Source organism: Pinus tabuliformis, chromosome 3_2 (assembly GCF_031772625.1).
Source record: "Pinus tabuliformis cultivar Carrire ecotype Pingquan chromosome 3_2, CPIR1, whole genome shotgun sequence".
NCBI lineage: Eukaryota > Viridiplantae > Streptophyta > Pinopsida > Pinales > Pinaceae > Pinus > Pinus tabuliformis.
The window spans coordinates 473,871,834-473,893,437 of NC_142302.1; the positions used below are offsets into that span (position 1 = coordinate 473,871,834).

Consider the following 21,604-nt stretch of genomic DNA (forward strand, 5'->3'; position numbering starts at 1 on the left):
GAACAATTACTTCAGTTTTTAATTGAAGGAATATTCAAATACTCTTCTATTCTCATGCATATGTTTCTTTTCTTCTAGACAGACAATTTTCCTTTTGCAGTCCAGAAACTCAGTTGGTAGGGCGAGCCTCAATCCATAATATTTCGGACTTAAATTATCAGAAAGCATTCACAGGGGTACAAGTTTAAAGACTTTATTGACTAGTTCATATATCCAACGACTTGTTTGCTGAGCAGCCAACAAATTCCCAGGATCAGTGAAGACATTCCAAACGTGTTGCATCCCAGTGAGCAGGTGAAAACAGGTGATTGGTATTTATACCAAAATTATATAGAGATCAGGGTTTATGGCTCTGAGTTTCCACCCTATAAACTACCAAAATACCTTCCTACGAGGATATTTGCCTTAGAATACATCAAGAAACTAATCCAATTAGATAACATTCACTTTGTGGCAGTAAAGAAGAAGTCACAGTTTAGAATCGAAACACAAATAGGGCCATTTATCTGTAATAGTAGAGCAACAGGAGAGGAAGTAAACCTCCTTCTAAAACAAATGAAATTTCCCCTTAGTTTCACATGGTCTTATGACCCCTTTGGGGTAATTTCTAAGCTAAGGGTGGGGTAGAAGACAACCCCTTATGTACACACCCAAAGATCAGAGATTGAACAATATATGAATCAACAGGATTGGCAAGAGAACACATCACAGGAGGCCAAGGAGCAGTTGTTGTCGAAAACCACTTCAGAGACTCCTATCCCTAAAGAGAAAACAGAAAAAAGGAAAAGAGAAGATGATTCTTCTCCAGTAACAGAAGTCTCAGCGAACGAGTTCAAGATTTACTCAAATAAAGCAAAGATGAGCTCCAAGGCATATTTCATCACAGAGAAGGAAACACGGGGTGCTATTGTAGTCACTCTCCCTCATACTTTACAGTTTGGTAGCAGTACTACTGATTCTTCATCATCCTCAACCAATAAAGAGAATCTAGCCACAACACCTCATATAACAGAGTCATTTGCGGAATAGAGGCAGTTGGACATATTTCAAAGGTACAAAGAAATCAAACAGAGGAATCAATCCTTCCATGACAAAATTTATACTCAACTTAGGAAGCAGTCTTCCTCAATTCAACACAGGCTCATTCCAGCCTATGATACAGAGAAAGGGAGAATGAATATGGCATTCTTGCAAGCTCAAGTACCTCAACCTAAATCAGCAACTGATTTCAAGTAGACCACCTTCGAATTTGAGGGAAAAGATGTCCATCCATTGGGCCAGATAGACATTCACAGGAAAGCAGGAGAGATGGTGTATTCAACTTTTACACGTATAGTCATTACTACTTCCAAGATGCAGCTATCTTTGAACAATGTTCAATCACAACTCAAATTGAAAAAAAATTCCTCTCTAGCCAAAGATAATAGAATCAAGTATTTAGAGGAGATGGTGATTAAAGCAGGCTTTTATCCGAGTAATTTAGAGGCCATTGAAGAGATTATTAAGAAGAAAAATGTTGATATAGTATCCTTGAGAAAGAAATTGAAGCTGACTGCCACTGAAGATCCTTAGGCAAAGGAATTAGGAGAAACAGAGATACAAAAAGAGGAAATGTTGAAGCTACTGGTGGAACAGAGTGCATAGATTAAAGAGATGGAGGCAAAGATGGATAAACTGATCAAGGAAAAGGAGCAGAATGCAGCTGGGGCAACACAGCCTTTGGAGGCTATACCCTTTACAGTCTCAATGCCAACTACAACATCTTCATCAATTATCCCTACAACTGGATCCACAGATGCATCAAAAAAGATTGTTAGAGCTATGGAGGACATGACATTAAGAGATAAGGAGATTGAAAAACTGAGAGAACATGTACAACTTCTACAATAAAAAAACACAAAGCACATGATTCTCTAATAGCAGAAGTGTAGAAGTCAAATTTATTGACTATCAAGTTACAAAGATTAGAGCAACAGAATGAGATTGGAAAGACTTTGGTTGAAGCCAAAGAAAGAATATGGAAGGACATTCAACAATCAATAAATGAAATGTGGCCTAGAATTCAAATCATTTTTTACGAGAAGGAATTAATTCAAAAGTCAATGGAAGCCATTGTAGAGACTAAGAATGAATTAGGTGATAGGCCGAAAGAAGCAAATGATATTATAAAATTCCTCAATTCAAAGAATAAATATGAGTTCGAAGAATTGCATATTGAGGACAGAACAGAGACAATTTTGGAAGTTAAGAAAGTTTTGGTCAAAAGGAATCATATGCAACAGCTTGAAGAGAAGTCCTAGGTACTACAAATTGGTGTTCATAGGTTTCTTGACAAATTTGAAACACTACAGAGCAAGGGAATGCCGAGACTACTAGTTTTAAATGACAAATTAATAACTTTGTTAGATTATAACCATAAATTGTTAGAGAAGGCTAAAGACACTGCAAAATTTGCATCGATAGAGGGAAATTTTACAAGTGTTGCTAGAAGCATTAGGACATGATGTAGAGATTCAACATGAGGTGAAACACATTTTCCTCACCAAACCTACCTTTTCCAAATATACTGTGGTAGATGAAGTTTACAGAAAAATGTTACAAGTATCTATCCCAAGTGAAGAAAGATGAGAGGAGTTGTTCGATTTACTGGGGTAACAAATATGCTTCATTGTACATGTCAACGTCAACATCACAACATGATTAGAAGCGCTAAATGTTTAGAATTTCCACAAAAGACAATGCCAACACTTCAAGCAGTTTCAATTTTCTTAAATTATTGTAACAGTTAGATAGATTCTACTTAGGAACTCCTTAAATATATCATGTTCAGTTATGACAAGATTTTTTGTAAATATTTTTATAAATACCCCTCATTTCGAATGAGAATGGGTTGGTAATTGTGGATTATTATTGTTTTGTACCCAAACGAATAGCTATTGTAGTTTCTGGAATATCAATGGAACGTTTCAGTAATAAAGGAAGCTAATCACATGATTCTTGCATTCAGTTGTTTAGGGAAGTGCATCTACTATCCATTGTTCATTTTCTATATATTTCATGCTTATGTTTTCTTATTCTTAATTGTTAAACATAAAGTATAAGTACAAAATTTGTTTCTTAGCACTTTGTACTTGGTGTTAACAACTCTTAATGTTTCCCAACTGATATTAAGTAAAGGAATTCTTCACTGCTTTTTTACTTGATTCAATATTTTCTTTTCTTCTTTCCATCTCATTCAGATAAAAGAATCCAACAGGTGGGCTACCTTGCCCTGTGAACACTTCCATTAAAAAGTTGTTTTATATCCATGATTAAACAAATGACTCCATAAACCAACGGTGATATGACCAATTTATCAACCAAACCCTCATTTAAAGCAACCAAGTAAGCACCTTAATAACTAACCTAAAATCCTTAATCAAAACAAAGTTAAATTTGACAAAGAGAGCCCTCTCTGACGCTGGTAGGGGCTAGATCCCAACTTCCCAAGTGGTTGGTAGTTACCTCCGTGATTTTCTTTTGCAACCTCGGAAATTACTGAGTGATAACAAGGATTGTGCAAATTCAAGCGAGGTTTGTGCACGAATCAAACACAGATCCAAATTCTGATAGGAAGAGCTCAATAGGGGTGGCTGTGGCACAAAGTGCATCCGTTGACTCCGGGTTCACACCCTCCGCAAGGGGGGAGGTCACAGCACCTTCGGTGGCAACCCTTTGGCCCAACTCTGACTCATCCTCCATCTTCCCATACCCAAAGAGTCTAACCCCAGGAAGCAAATTACACTGGCCAAAAGGCACTTTGGAGCAATGTCAAGGGGACGACAAGGTAGAAGATGGAGAATTTACAACTCTAAATGAGGATTTGAAAAATTTCTCCCAACAACTCTCCATTTTGGAGATTCTTGTAAATGAATAAATATCAGATTTGAGAAAAAGGGGTTACTCTTCTCTACAACTAGGAATTATGAAGCACTATTGTAAGGGGTTAATAGTTGTAGGGTGAGTGGAATAATTCAGATCTAAGGTGTTTAGGGGAATCTTTGAGATTTTTCTTGTTGGACATCTGCACTTTTGTAATGAACAGAGAGTTGAGTTGCAGAGAGATAAAGCATTTTAGCTATGTAAAAAAGAGTTGTTTTACACTTTTGTAGTCAAATTTTCTCAAGGAGCTGAAGTTGTTCAAGGACTGTAAATTTTTGTAATGAGATTTTGGTATGATTTTAATTAATTTTTATTTCATGAGCACTATTGTCTGGGATGTAAATTAATCACTTTGTTATTAGAATTTTTACAATTGATTTTAATTCTTGTTCTAAATAGTGTATTACATTCTGATATTGAACATTATTGTCGTATCGATTGTTTTATACTATTGAAGTTCTATAAGAGCTATCTTTGAGGAGCATAACAAAATTAGAATTCATACGAATTCATTGAAATATGACTGTACCGAGAAGTAACTATTTATTGTTTAAATACATTCCCATTTGGTTTTCTCTTTCATTAATTGAATGAACTACTTCTTTAATTAATAAAAAACATATAATGAATTCAATCACTATATAAACATCATCTTCCCATTATTAGTTAGTTCATTTTCTCTCGAATTGAGAGAAGGTTATCATTTTCCAATTCGAGGTAGGATTCATTTTTACTTGCATATTAGAGTATATATACATTTAGATTAAAGTCTGCATTTAGATAGAAGTTCCCTCATGCAAGGGAAAACCTTGATTGCAGCGTAACTGAGCCATAAAGCGAACTTAAGGATTTTTTTGCTTATATGTGCACAACAAGAGGGCATATATGATTTCTCTCTTTCTATTTGTAAATAATAGATATATTATAAGCTAGTAGGGATAGAGAGGGGGTAACTGGATTGAATTGAACTAGTCATAACCACTACATCAAACAGATAAGAGCTTAGTTGGGCCGTTGACTGGGTGTTCTCTCTTATATGTTGATGAGGTCATTTTATACCATCAACATTTTTGTCGCTAGGAGGGCTATGGTAAATTGTGTCTTTGAATAATTTGTGCTTTGAAATTTTATCCTATTACTATGGCTCCACTTAAAAGATCACCTTGGAGTTGCTTTATCGGGCTTCCAACAACTTCTGCTCCAATAAAGGTAGTTGAGAATCTGTCTAAGATCAATTCAATGGTAAGACTTCTGCTTTTGATCATCTCCTTCAGTTTATTTTTAAATTGTAATAATTTCGATATTGACGAAGATGTTATTTGCAAGATCTTCACTCTTACACTGACATGTCAAGCTAGAGACTAGTATTGATCCTTACTAGTTGCCTATGTACATAGTTGGGATGAATTTTCAAAGAGTTTTCTTCACACTTTTAAGGAATATGACTACGAAAAGGTTTGTGACCAATTGGAAGAATTGTGTAGGATGGAAGGTGAGTCATTGAATGATTTCCTAATTAAATTCATATTAATTTATTTGCAATTTCATTCCAAAGATTTACCTCCTGAATTTCAACTAATAAGATGGTTCAAACATTTAATATCTATTCCTTGTATTTCTAATTTTTATTAAGAACCAAAAGACATATGTACTACCAATGAAGAATCAATTGTTCAAAATGATAATGTTAATCTTCCACAAATTAAAATTGCAAATACTGCTAATCATCAATCTCAACCAGAGGTTGTTGTTGCTCAAATAAATGATGTTGATTTCAGATAGGGTTCTGAATTTAAATAATGTTGATATATCTAATGAAATGGAAAATCAACAAGATGTAGAATACACTAGCAACAATCGAAAACAATTAATTTAACAACAAATAATTCATCAACAAACAAATCAACTAAAGAATGGTAACAATATACAAATAGTTACAATTTATTTAGAATCTTCTTATGCTGGTAATAAATATCAAGTTAAGGAGTGACCTAGCAACAATTTGCAGATCAATCAAACATATGGTAAGTCTGATTTTTTTCAAGACATTGATCAGCAATCTGAATTTTGCAATGGTACAAATGTGGAAAAATCTATTTTGAAAAATGAGCAATCTTTTGTACATAGAGAAACTTTCAGGTATATATCTTCAACCTCATATTTTTGTCTCTATCCCGATATTTTTAGTAACAATAATTTAATTGTCAATTAATCAACAATCCATGTGAACACATATTTAATTTTAGAGAACAGAGGAGCTCTCATTAATAATAATTATTTTCTACTTATAATATGGGTAGAGAAAATTCAATCAATAATATTTTCAATTATCCTGAAGATTCTCTTAATTTGGCATTTAATTACCTACCTGGTATTGATTTATCTTATTTAGAGGAAAAGAACATTAATGAAATTATTTATGATGATGACTTGAAAAATGAAAATACTTGGCCTATTTTCTCTTCAGAAATGGTTTTGTCTGCCTCTCATATTCTCAATTCCTTAAGCAAATCTACTTTTGAAGATGAAAAGAACATTAATCAAGAAATTATTTTGGTCCATTCTCATTTTCAAACATTCAATCATCATAGTAATTTTGGCATTCAAGAACATATCCCAATTTTTTATTCATACAATGAAGTACATTTTTGGAGCATAAGCTTGAAATCTTCTCATTACCACAAATGAATGTTAACAATAATTTTAATTTCATATTTTTTTTGGATACTTGTGGGAAATTTCTTTTGCAAATGAATCTTAGTTGCGTTGTACCATTATTTGTAACATTAAGGTAAATTTGAATCTGCTTCATCTTCATTTTTCTCGGTTTGAGTTTATTTTTCCTTCAAATTTCATTTTTGAATTTTTGAAAACACTACACTGACACTTTGAATATTATGATTCTAAACACTCATCAAATGCATTGATAAGTATACATGATGATCAATTCCAAGGTCATGAGCATTAGCATTAAAGCTTTTAATTTTTCAATCTTATCTAATGTTCATTTCACACCAATGCATTTCTTGTTTTGAAAATAATTCTATTCAAGTTTTAGCATTTGAAAGTGCTTCTTTATAGTTTGGCCAGCAACGTAATTTTTCTAGAAATCTTCTTTATTCCCATCCACACCTTGTTGATTCTTTTGGAAAATGTTCGGGAGCTCCAATTCTCAAGAAGATTTCTGACCTTTTTTTTGTACATAATATTGCTAGTTTACAGCAGGCTACCACATTTAGAGGTATATCATTCAATCCAGGCCTATTATTTCCTCTCCCTGTGAATTTCTTCGAAATATTGATAGAATCACATTTTGATTTTTATGATCCTGTGGGCATATGGTTGGAAGAATTTCAAGGTAAGAATTTTGTAAATAAATTTATTTTGCTGAACTTGTTAGATGTACATAGTAGGCTGGAATTTTCTTTTGATAATCTTGCTGCAATTTTATTTATGTTTCTAATTTTTTATATTTTTATATATGCAAAATGAAAATTGAGAGAGTGGCTTCACTGGAAGTATGACTATACCTAGTCATATTTTCCCTCATGCAACTAGATTAGGAATAGAATTAGTTTAGTTAGATTTCTCTTTCGTTGTATTTGTTTCAATATTGTATATCTTTATAAACAAGTAATGGGCCCAAATATTTCCCCTATTATTCATTTCATTTTTAGCAAAAAGTGGCTTAGAGCGCTTTGGATCACACACACGTGTGATGTTCTTGATTATCCTTCTTCACAAAGTTTCATCATAAGGTTGAAATTACTTTTCTCAAACAAAATCATGAATGATGAAATTTCAAAGAATCATTACAATTGAGCATATCGATTTTCCAAATTCACAAGCATTTCTATATGGTCACTTTTACCACTTTTTTCCCTCAATTTAAATGTGAAGCAGATGCAAATTTCTCATTACTTAGTATTTAATTTAGATTGAATAAGGAGATGATTTTGAACATATGCAAAATCGAAGATAATACACTGGAGAATGTTGAGATCTACAAGGTAAATTTACAATCAGATTTGTCCAGGTATGCATATACATGTTCATTCTCATCCATTGTTAATTTCCTTTTAGCACTTGTTTTCTCGTTTATTCATACTTTTTGTTTCTCATTTGTACTTCTTTTGCAGGTCTTCATTGGCTTGATTTGGAGACTTGATTTTTATTAGCAAATTTAATTAGCTTTAGAAATAAGCAAGCATCTAGCATGTCTAAAGTCACAAACATGTTCATGGGGCTATCTTCTTTCTCATCAGACATACTTTTGATTTTTATGCTTTGTATTGGTGCTTCTCTTCACATTTATTTTCTTTGCAAAATTGCAAGATGAGTCAATAATCATTTTTCATTTCTCCTTTCTGTAGTTGAAATGGAATGTTGGACTCTTTCTTGTTTAGATTTGCTTCTCGCATTTTAAATGTTAATAAGGACCATAAGCAAAGGAAAATTGCAAAAATCTTGCAGCAAGTCGTAAAAGTACTTATGTCCATGATTTTACCTCTGTCTGTTCCAAATATTATATTTTTCCAAGTTGAGTCGAACCTTTGCAATGCAATCGTTCATCATATATCCACTTTAGTAACATTTCTTTCTCCCGAGATGTTTCAGAGCCTCTTCCTTGAAAATCTTGGAATCTCAGTCCTCTTCTTTTCGTTTCATTTTTAAAGAGAATAACCTTTCTGAGTCTTTCCCATGAGATTTCATACCTTCAGGCTTATCAAACTCTCAGGTCTATATTATATCAGAAGTATTTTAAAATATTTTCCGAGATTTATCATTTGAGAACTCAATACCTCAGAACCTCGGAAACACATTTTATCAGAAGAATTTTAAAATATGCTCTAATATTTTTAGCCCAAGATCCAGCTGGCCTTTTTTTTCTTGATTGCAATGCTCATTTTGCCTATTTTCTCAATAAAATTTTTGATTAAGAAAATGCCCCCCACTTCACTGTCTTTTCTTAGACCTCGTGACCTCAGAATCTCATGAGTCAATTTAAATTACAAAATGGTTTATGAGATTTTCAATATGAGATTCCATCCATCTCACTCATATTTGTTGAATATTAGAAGCTTATTTTAAACATAATACGAGATTTCCTTCCGAGATTCCTATTTCCTCGTATAGTGATCTTCTTAATATCTTAGACTAGTGAGATATCAGACCAATGTAATCTCGTAGGCCTTTGTTCAACTCATTCATTACTTGAAATTCCGACCTATCACTATGTTCACACGAAGTCCTCTCTCATTATCTCTATATCTTATACTTTGTTTAACTTTGACTTCCATGTTACCCTAGTATTTGAGAGCTTGGATGTATTTTCAATTATAATTTCATCAAACCCAAGCATTCATTCCTCGGGATGACTAAGTGAATTTTGGGATATCCATTCTACATGGTGTGTGCATATGGATTTCTATGGTTGTGTATGCATTCCTCAGCCTAGAGCCATGACTGTTATTTAAGTGCATTTTTCTTTAATCCTGAAATCTTCTCGCAATCTCAGAACCTTAGAATCTCTCAAATGAGATTTAAATCTAATTCTGAAGTCTTTTTGAGAACCCGGCCTTCGACTCACATCATTTTCACCTTGTTCATATTTATGAGATTTCGGCTCCACTTATTTCCTTTCACTTGGATACCTGCATGCTTAGCTAATGTGAATGTTCATATTTTTTATCACTTCATATTGTTTGTCGAGTTTAACTATGTAATTTTCATTTCAAAGCATTCATTTTGTTAACATGACAAATTGGTAAGAAAATTCAGAACACGCAAAGGCAATGGATCATGGTAAATTTATGTTTGAATTCTCTTGTGGTTTTCTTATTTTTGATATACCGCTCCATAATTATCCTGCAAAAGATTTAAATCCTCTCCATATACACGTAGGTGCTACGTAGATTGGGACTTTGTCTTGATTTATGATATTTTATGAAAACATTGGAGTTAATATGAAATCTGAATACAAATAGAGCAATTGCCACTGCAATTCATAGAGAAACATATTTTCATTTTCATTTTTTTATTAATTTTATTTTCCTTGAACATGAATCATTTGTTTTCTTAGCTTTACTGCTCGCTTTTGTTTAGATTTAATAAGTGAATAGTTTGGGTTAATGAGAACTTCATAGAATATAGCTTCTTCATAATTTTAATTCCAATTAAAAGAATAGATTATCTTTTGTTGGAAAAAAAATGTTATTTCTCATGTAAAATTAAACGGAATTCTTCAAATGGTAAGTCTCATATTCCCATTTTCATCCTTTTCCATTTCTTTACACTTTTTATTTTAATTTTATTTTAGTTTTGTTGATCTTAACCTCTACTTTGCAGATCTCCGAGAATTATTTTATACCCATACCAACTCAAATTTGGAACTCATTCTCCTTGTTGCTTACTTTCGAAATTTTGGAAGAGCAGAAATGATGTTCATCAAATCAGCTAAATTGGGTAGTCCCCGAACCTTCAATTTGTTTCACAAGCATTGTTTTTATTAGAAAATTGTTAAGGTATTCTCATGCAAGCTTTGTTTTGAAACTAAAAAATTGCAAAAGGTAGAAACTTCTCTTTTAGGTTAATTTTACCTTATGACTGTTTTTCATTTTATGGTTTGAGAGTCTAATTGTTTATAACTCAACAAGATAAAATTTATTAAAATCTCAACATAAGGCGAACACACACATGCTTGTCTTATTTTACTCTTTTGTTGAGACATCTTTGTAATTGGTCTTGTTGGGGTTGTCTTTTAATTTGGGCTTTTCTCTTTGTTTTTCCTTTCTTGTTTGACATTTTTTGAGTTTTATGATTTCTTCTTTAGCTACAATTTTTTTTTTTTTTAGTAGTTATAGTTTGGTTATGTTGATACCACCAAAATTTATTTGGAAGGGATTTTTGTCACCCAATAGTGGTTGCCATACATGGGAAATTTGTACTCTATCATTTTCAATGGGTTTCATTTACCGTAAAGGGATATATTTATGGAATTCTAAAGCTCTCTTACCTTAAATCTTTTCCATGGAAGTCCAAGTAATGTAGTCCATCTTTTCAAGGAAAGATCTGACCTTGAGTTTAACTCAATGGATCACTCTCATTCCTCCACTTTATAAAATCCTCTGAATAAATAGTCACAGGGAAAGAATACAAAGACAACATTATGGAATTGTTATATCTATTTGCTTAAGTCTATATTACCATCCCACCCCTTTCACTCAGCTACATCATAAACATAGCTCGCAAATGTGCTTAGCAAAAGAGTGATCAAAATGGGAAGCATGGGAAATACAAGCAAATTCGTCGGGGCTATGGACGGTCGCTCACAGCGGGGCCATGCTTGTATGGTATTAAGGACAACTTCGTCGGGGTACTGTCGAGGCCCTTTGGCAACGAAGCAATGTCAGAGACCATTCATATCGATGGATATATGCTTTATCAAAAACTCCCCATATGTACCTTCTTCTATTACTCATACAAGGTAATCTTAAATATTAGATATTCCCCAAAATTTGGATTCATGACTTTAGACTCAGTCTTCTTTGAGTACTTATCTTTTTGAACTTATATTGCTTGAATCACTAATGTGAGACCCATGGAAAACGTTTTATTGTCGGTTTAATACAATTCCTCAATTTTAACATTTGGGTAAAGTAAAGCTCATCATCTTTTAACCAGAGATATATTGTTCTTCCCGGTGTGTCTCCATTATTGTGGTGAAAACACAAACCCTCCATTTTTAATGTATTATCCTCATAATAATAATGGGGACCCTCTATATGAATTTTGGTTATATCGTCCTTTAATTTTTTCATTTGGTTAAGTGTGCAACAATTTTGTGAGATTTTTGTTTTCTTTAGCTTTATATTATGATTGCATCATTGCATTCAATTTTTCACTAACTTTCTATCAGTTCTCGTTTCATCTCGTTTGAACTCAGGATTTGTAAATACTGTTCATCTAAAGTTCGGTGATTTTTACTATCCGAGCTTTAAAATGTACAAAATGCAATTATATATATTTTAAATTAATTAACTAACCTAAATTAATTAAGATAATTTTAATTAAATTAATTATTTTTCTAATTAAATTAACCCTACATTAATTAAATTTAATATTTAATTTTAATTTTTTTAATTAAAATTATTTTTTAATAATCTCAGTCCCAAAGGATCTCGTAACGTAATTCATCCCCGAGCTCCTTATTCTTCCGAGACCCGAAACTCTTATGACTCTTGAGATGCCTCCTTATATCTCCCACTTCACACCACCCCTCAACCCTCCTTATATCTCCCATACATAATAAAAGCCCTACCCTCTCCTTATGTATTATCGGTTCATTCAAATGAGCCAAAAGCCACTATAACATTTTTTAATATATTTTAATTAAATAATCTTTAATTAATTTAAAGTTTAATGGTTTTAATTAATTTATAATTATAAATTAGTTTTACTTTATATAATTTAATTTAATTTGTGTATTAATAATTTGTAATTTTAATTAATTTGTGCATATTTAATAATTGTAATTAATTAAGTTTTTTAATTGTAATTATATAGTTAATTAATAATTAATAATTTAGTTTAGGTTAGGATTTTTTAATTAAAATATTTAATTCTAGCTCACGTATGTATTTTTCCAGAATTATAATAGTTTTTACATATTAATTTTGGAGGCTTGTAAGTTGAAATTTACTTGGCTAAATGACATCCTTTATGGCTCATTAGAAAGATAAAGTCATGTTAGAATTTCATAAAGGAATCTGTATCTAATTAATCAAATATGAGATTACATATATACAGGAAGTGTTGTCTCAAGATAGGGAAACTATCTTGGACACACAATCTGTTGGTTGAGAGAATATCTCAACCACACACCAAACTAGGGAAACCACTCCTATAGAATAGGAACAGACTCTTTACATAGAAAGTTATAACTGAGACAAGTAGGAATTAATATTCCAACACACCCCCTTAATGAGTACTTGTCTCGATATCAATCTGCAAAGTCTAGTTGTGGTAAAACATAAAAGAATATGTTGATGTCCATATAAAGGGGCAACCATCCACCAGAATGCATGGGTGCCAACCGTTGCAACCGTCAGTCTTGTAGGATGTCCTTCGCATGCATGGTTATGTCAACCATTATAACTGCATAAATGTACCTGTACCTATAAATCCCCCTCCAATACCATCACGGGTTTTATCGGATTACCCGTAACCATGCTCTGGGTTTTATCGGATCACCCTCAACCATGCCACCAAGGCTAAACACAACCACCAAGGCTCAACTCAGCCACGAAGGTTCAACACAGCCACAAAGGCTCACTACAACTGCTCTGGGCCACAAATTTGCCACTAAGGTAGTCCAGGCACTCTGGGCCACAAACCTGCCACTAGGTCACTCCAGCCACTCTAGGCTACAAACCTGCCACTAGCGCATTCCAACCACTAAGGCTCACCAAAGATCCGACTCAACCAGGCCAAGGGTTTTCTCGGCTAACCCTAAACCATGCCAACAGGAATCTCTGTCCCACTTCACTCTTACATGTGGTTTCTGGCTTACCACAAACCGACACTGCAAATACAAAGTGGTTTTTAGATTACCATGATTTGTATGGGCATACATATGCCTTACAAGGCTTACAACACAACTCTAACTCTTGGAGTTACCAGGTACATACATTACAAAGACCACTACAAAACATCCTAGACTTGCTTACATTACAACTGTGATTCACATTACAACATAATAGAGTTTATTCCACAAACACAAACAAACTCACACTTTCACCTCGTTGTCCATCATCGTTTAATCGTTGTTGCTGCTTGTTTCACATCTTGGGCATCTTTTTCTTTGTCAATTAAATCTTGGAACTCCATGCTTAACCTGTTGTCATTTGTTAGAGTCGCGAATTCTAACAAAATAACTTTACCTAAATTGAGTTAGCTAGGCTCAATAAGGCACAATAATTTTATCATGACTCCAAGAAATAAAAAATAAACTTTCATATTAATAATTGATCAAATTTCTCTATCTCTGCCCAACATGACTTTAGATCACTATTTGAAAAACATTCACAATAGAGTTAGCTTTCCTCTTAGATGAAACTCCACGCTCATTGTATCAAAGTCAACGCTCCGCAGTTAGCCGATCCAGGTCGCATGGCCAACGTAGAGCGCTTGGGTGTTCAGTCAGACTCCACGCAAGTTGAGGTTGAAACAGACAAGTGGGTCTCAAACTAAGGTCATGTGATCAACGACCCAATTGCCATCTGGGTATCCGAGATATAGGCCCAAACAGTCGGATCCCATCACCGTAAAACAGAGACAGTGATAGAAAGGAATCCTCTGCTTTCCTTCTCTGGCTCTGCTTCTCTTGAATATTGAAGATTCTAAAAGGGCCCGAACAATGATAGTTTCTGTCAACAACAGACGGGAACTCGTGCTGTCTGAAAAGCTGACTAGGTTGCCAGAATCAAAATGCGATCTCCCTATGGCGATGAAATTTGATATTGCACCGAAGAGGACCCGATAAAATAATAGATAAAGATGCTAACAGCATGCGGTCGTGGATGGAGGAGGCCGAATGGCAATAGATCCAAAGCCCACATATTTTCCACCTTGAGATGGGGGTAACCCGACAAGCCTACTCGCATTTTTTGCCTGCTTCCTAGCAAAGAAGTCCTCTTTGTTTGCCGCAGAGGCCTCCAATTCTGTTCTGCTATAAATATTGTCTGAAGATCGAGATTGGGCCAGACCTCCACCACCGACACCGCTGTTGTCTCGAAAGTTCCCAACAGATTGATTTCTCCTCATATTATCGCTACCTCCTCCTCTTGATTTTTCTTCCCTGTCCCAATTGTCCCATCCAGCCGATTCCTGCCACTCAGAGCCATAGCCAAAATATCCCCCATGGATTCCACTTGTCAAGTGGGAATATTTCACATATCCTGACGGAGACCTTCCAACAATGTCTTTCACTACAGGAGGATCTGTCCATGGCCTCCCTTCTGCCAGAACCTAAATCCTTTCGTTGTAAATGCCAGACATTAGAGATCAGCGTCAACATAAAAGCTAAAGGATTTAAGGTATTTGGCCAGACGACTACAGCAATCCAATCAGATCAATTTTCAATTTTCGGGCATGTAACTAAAAACCAAGTTGAAAAAGTAATCACTCCATCCAAAATCTGGCCCATTTGCCCCGTCCTGGAAGAAGCCGTGAATCGTTGGCTCCAGATCTAGTAACGGAATCGTAAGACCAGGTTCTCCAGGTCACGACCAATCTCGTTGACATGGATCCGCTGTCACCGCTAAGATTGAACTATGATGGACAAACCAAAATACTAAAGCAATACAAATACACTCTTTTATTTTCCTCAGCACAGGAGGGGCCAAGATTCCTCAGCACAGGAGGGGCCAGGCCCTCAGGGGCTCTGATACCATGTTAAGATTTCATAAATGAATCTGTATCTAATTAATCAAATATGACATTACATATATACAGGAAGTGTTGTTTCAAGATAGGGAAACTATCTTGGACACACAATCTGTTGGTTGAGATAATATCTCAACTACACACCAAACTAGGGAAACCACTCCTATAGAATAGGAACAGATTCTTTACATAGAAAGTTATAACTGAGACAAGTAGGAATTAATATTCCAACAAATCATGGAGAATATTTTTGAAGTTGTTTCATGACCATATTTGGTAATTAACTGTGCCTAAAATTTAGCAGAAAATTAAGCTTCAAATTTGCAATCAAAACTAATTTTCTGAGCTTTGTTTTTGCATTTTCATTTGCTCGAAGCTTCTGTTATTGCGGATCCATTCGATTCTATCCTATTTGACCAAAACAATATTTACGGAGATTAAAGAGAAGCTTAAATTTCTTTTATTTTATTGGATTTTGATTAAGAGTTGGTTTTTCCCAATTTTGTAATTTTGATTTTAGTGTGCAATTTAATTTAAATTTTTATTGGTTTGTAGTAGGAGATCAGTTGGAGAAGTTCAGATCGGAGGCACTTTGGAGCAATGTTAAGGGGACAACAATGTAGAAGATGGAGGATTTACAACTATAAATGAGGATCTAAAAATTTCTCCTAATAACTCTCCATTTTGGAGATTCTTGTAAATGAATAAATATCAGATTTGAGAAGAAGGAAGGGGTTGCTCTTCTCTGCAACTAGGAATTCTAAAGCACTATTGTAAGGGGTTAATAGTTGTAGGGTGAGGGGAATACTTCAAACCTGAGGTGTTTAGGGGAATCTCTGTAATTTTTATTGTTGGACATCTGCCCTTTTGTAATGAATAGAGAGTTGAGTTGCAGAGAGATAGAGCATTTTGGCTATGTAAAGAAGAGTTGTTTTACACTTTTGTAGACAAATTTTCTCAAGGAAATGAAGTTGTTCAAGGAATATTTTTGTAACGAGATTTTGGTATGATTTTAATTAATTTTCATTTCATGTGCATTATTGCCTAGTATGTAAATTGATCACTTTGTTGCGAGAATTTCTACAATTGAATTTAATTCTTGTTCTAAATAGTGTATTGCATTTTGATATTGAGCACTATTGTTGTTTCGATTGCTTTATGCTACTAAATTTCTATAAGAGCTATCTCTGAGGAGTAGAAAATAATTATAATTAATATGCATTTATTGAAGTAGGAATGGACTAAGCAGAAACTATTTATTGTTTAGATACATTCCCATTTTGTTTTCTCTTTCATTAATTGAATGAACTAATTCTTTAATTAATGAAAAACATATAATGAATTTAATCATTATATAAACAATCCTCTTCCCATGATTAGTTAGTTCATCTGCTCTCGAATTGAGAGAAGGTTGTCATTTTCCAATTCGAGATAGGATTAGTTTTTACTTGCATATTCGAGTAGATATGCATTTAGCTTTAAGTCTGCATTTAGATAGAAGTCCCCTCACATAGGGGCAAACCTTAGTTGTAGCTTGGTTGAGTCATAAAGTTAGCTTAAGGATTTGCTTGCTTGCATGTGCATAGCAAGAGGGAAGATCTGATTTCTCTCTTTCTATTGGTAAATAATAGATGTAGTATAAGCCAAGAGGGAGAGAGAGCGGGTAACTGGACCGATTGAACCAGTCATAACCACTACATCAAACAAATAAGAGCTTAGTTGGGGCTCTGACCAAGTGGTCTCTCTCACATGTTGATGAGGTCATTTTAGACCATCAATAAGACCATACTTCCACTTAGACGACAATGTACAAAGTGAGGAAGCATCCAGTGGTTCACCTTCAGTTTTCGTTTGTACACATGCATAAATAATAGAGAGATATTTAACTTCAAATGAAATAGAAGCACTCCATCAACCTTGCGTTATTGAATAGAATAGTCAAAATGTTAAAGCAAAGAGAGTCCAAACAAATCAACCACCAACTTGTCCAACATTAATGGTGAAAATTCTTGTTGAAAAGCTTCTAATGGAGAAGATAACATTATAGTTTGAGAAACCTTTTAAGGATTCAAGGTTACATAAATAATGGGATTTATATGAGAAAACCCAATTGGAAAATGTTCAAGTTTTTCAGGCCCAAAACGAGGCACACATTCATATTGTGCCCATTCAAGATAAACATAGTTGAGGGGAATCTTGAGAACAAATTGAAGGAAAAAATTCTCAAATCGAGAAAATTTCACTGATTGAACCAAACCTTAGTCTAGAACTTAATATTCCTTCCAGGAACACTCATATTGAAAAGTATGGAGAACCAACAAGTATTGTTATCCCAAGAGTAATTTCAAAAATCTTGTTTCTCTTTCTCGGGGTTTCATCCCCAACTGTAATTCATGTTGATTATTTTTCACCCATAGAAAAAGAGTATATACCTTCTCATGACTACTTCTTTAGCACCAAAAAGAGATTTATTATTAAAGGCAAATCTAAAATGAAAAGGGTTGATCAAAGAGATGGCATTTTGTTCAACAAGCAATTATTTGGGATGCCTCCAAACATACTGATGAACAATTTGCAAAAGAATTTGTTGATTCACTGGATGGGTTTCGTTTAGCGAATATTTGGTCTATTGATAATTTGAGATAGACATTAAGACAAAACAAAAACAAGATCGTTGAACTTGGAAAGATTTTAGCCCAAAAAAGATCACAACTTTAAGAATAATTACATAAAAGAACTATTGAATTACAATAGTAATATAAAAAACAAATGGAATATTTAGAGAAAGAATTGAAATCTAAAATGGAGAAATTCCAAAAAGTTTCCATTGCCACCATTATAGAAGAGGATGATCAAATTGAGAAGTTAAAGCTATAGGTTAAAGAACTTCAAATGGGTAGCGTTGATATCAAAATTTTTAAAGCAACAATGAAGGCTAATAAACAACTTAAATTAGCTCAATAAGAGTTTTGTCAGAATTTGGATTTAATTATAGTTCAATAGATTTTATTAAATAAATTTTCTCAATCCATCTCTTAGAAATTAATTGAGCATACACAGGTGCAGAATAGCTTCAAGTGTTGGCATTATGACACAGGTTTGGCGCTATGGCATAGGTGTTGTCCTTGATGGCAACTAATTCAAATGACAGATCACAGTTCAGGTTCTCAGAATGAAGGAAAAAGAGATATACGCAGGTTCCTCTTAACCAAGGCGCATATACACGCGGGTTAAACAATCAAAAGGCGCGTATACGTATGCACGCACTTTCATGCAAATAAAAGCGCATACGTGTGAGAAAACTTATTTTTTGGTCCATGGTATTTAGTCCTTGGTATTTGGATCTATGGTTTTGGACCATGGTATCTCGTCTGAAGTGTTGAACCCAGGTATTTGGTCCAAGGTATTGATTCTTTATGGTTTTGGACCATGGTATTGTGTAAGGCCTAAGACTATAAAAGGGGAAGGAGATCATTAGGCAAAGGCATTGACTCAAGCATTGAATATCTTATGAAGAGCTAGATCTGGAATATTGGTCATTGGGTTATGGTGCATAGTTGGATCTGAATCAAGGAGGAACTTGAGCGCAAGAAGAAGGATAAGTACTATTGATGGGTCAAGATCTTAAGGCTTGAATAGTAGTATCTTTGTGTGATTTTGATCTATTATTTTTGGCGCATGACTTGATCTATAAATCTGATAATCTGGGTATAACTGATGTCTGAATAAGTGAAAAGGAGAAATTATCTTTTATAGATCTGTACGCAAGTTCAACGAATCAAAGGCGCGTATACACGTTAGTTCTGTAATGCAAAATAGCGTATACGTAGGTTGGCCTTAATTCAGCAGCGTATGCACACAGGTTGTACACATTGAAGTAGCATATGTCTCTTGAAATATGTTTTAGCTACTTCTGTTTATTGCTGTAGTGTTCTGGGTTCAGAATTGGTGTCTGGTTACTGTTATTGTTTTTTGGGTACAACATTCAGAGAAGTGACTATTTGATTAAGTTTTGTTTGGTGAAAAGGAGATTGGTTGATGCAGATATACTTGATGTTTGATTGATGTTATTCATGGATCCAGTCTGAAAATTTATGAAACGTGGTCCTTGAAAGAAAAGAGAAGGTTGTATCCTTCTTTAGGTCAGCACCTACGGACTAGTACCTCAGCTAGTACAAGAGCTAAGGGGGTTGTAGCTCCCTTCCAGGAGAAGCTGGAGAATGAGAGAATGTTGTAGCCTTCTGCTGGTAGCAACCTTCGTACTGGTATAAGATTGCACCAGTACATAATCATTATAAAAAGAAGTTTCTAATTAAAAGAAGATAGAGACGAATTGTAGCAGGTGGTTTTCACCCACATTGGGTTTCCACCTTATATCTTGTGTTCTTATGTGTGACTGCCTGTTCTAGTTTACTGTTCCTGGTTACTGTTTCTATGGTTTGATGCACAGATTAGTAAACAACATCTGAAGAATATTTTAAATTACAAGTCTGCTGGTTATACGCTAGTTTCTTTAACTGCAATTGCGTACATACCCGATTTTTACTAACTAAAGTAGCGTATGAAAATCTAATTGTGAAATGAAAAATAATTGACCTGATAATACTGATTCACCCCCCCCCCCCTCTCAGTATTATTTTCAACAATTGGTATCAGAGCAGGTCCTTCAAAAGAAGCTTGATCGCTTGAAGGAAGATCTATCATCACGAGCAACTACGAAAAGGAGGCATCTATAAGGCTACCAATCTTTGATGGAAGCAACTTCGTCTATTGGAAGGTAAGAATCACAACCTATCTTCAATCTCTTGGTACAGAAGTTTGGGATACCGTGGAAACAGGATACACATTTCCATTAGCAACTCCTTCAGATATGGCTGGTAAGAAGCAGTATGAAACAAACGCAAAGGTTGTCAATACTCTATTAGGGAGTTTATCTCAATCAGAATTCGTCAAGGTTATGCATCTCAAAACTGCAAAAGAAATATGGGACAAGATCGTTATGAGATATGAAGGAGGTGATTAGATAAAACGTGCAAAACTACAAACTCTCAGAATTCAATATGAAAATCTCAGAATGCACAATGATGAAAGTGTGGGTAATTATTTCTTATGTATAGATGAGATTGTTAAGCGTATGAAAAACTTGGGTGAAGAGATAAAAGAAGTTACTTTGGTTGAAAAGGTTCTAAGATCTTTGTCTTCTAAGTTTGAATCAAAAGTTTCGACCATAGAAGAAAAGCAGAATCTTCAGAGCATTACCATGTCACAGCTGCACAGAATCCTAACTACTTTCGAAATAAGAAAAGGGGGACTTTCAGACATGAGAGAATCTGCATTCAAAGCCTCAGGAAAAGGAGAATACAATGAGTCAGGACATATGTCAGAAGGAGAGGAAGAATCAAAATTTGTCAAGAACCTTCAATGGGGTTCTGGAAGATTCAGAGGTAAGCTACCTTTTAAATGCTTTGCTTGTCGAAGAGTCGGTCATTATGCAGCCAAGTGTCCTCATAAAGATAAGCTTGACAAAGGTAAGGAACCAGTTAGATGGAACAGAGAACATAATGTAAGTAAGAAGAGCTATTATACACATGAAGACAGTGATGGATTTTCAAATAGTGATGAAGATGAACAAGTTTATGATTATAGACTTCTGATGGCTTTTGAAGATGATGATTTTTTGGATGCTATAGATGAAGAAGGTCTTTATGAAGAAATTTCTAAACTTAAAATTTGTTTAGAAGAAAAGAATATGATTATAGATGCTCTGACATTCCAACTTGCTAAAAGGGAAAAACACAATGAAAAGTTAGAATGTGAAATTGTGGGACTTAGAAAAGATATTGAGAAAACAAAAGCTCTTAATCTTAGATTTGCTAAAGGATCTGAAACTTTAGATGAGATTATCAAAGTGCAGCGTTCTCCTCTAATCAAGACAGGTCTTGGGTATACTGAAGAAGCATCTCAAGCACAGAAGCCATCTACCTCCAAAAGTTATCTTGAAGTAGCAAGGAGAAGTGAACAAGTAGAAAATCGACAACAAAGGCACAATGTAGATCACCAGGTAAATCAGGGACAACTTACTTCAAGAATGAACAAAGATCACCAAGTAAATCGAGGGCAATCTACTTCAAGGATGAACAAAAGCTACAACCAACCGCAGGTAAATCATTCTCAATTTGCCTCAAGAATGAATGGTTATGGAAATTACAATCACTTGGATGGAAGGTTTGATAATCGC

General features: G+C 34.3%; 1 protein-coding gene across 1 annotated transcript in view; it reads right to left on the reverse strand.

The window, feature by feature from the left end:
- Positions 1-14,481: 14,481 nt before the first annotated feature.
- Positions 14,482-21,604, reverse strand: part of LOC149181354 (ADP-ribosylation factor GTPase-activating protein AGD7-like) — a 67,930-nt gene continuing 60,807 nt past the window's right edge. The window contains exon 2 of the mRNA XM_089414159.1: positions 14,482-14,949. Within this exon, the coding sequence (XP_089270285.1) occupies positions 14,482-14,949 (468 nt within the window). The remainder of the gene's footprint in view (positions 14,950-21,604) is intronic.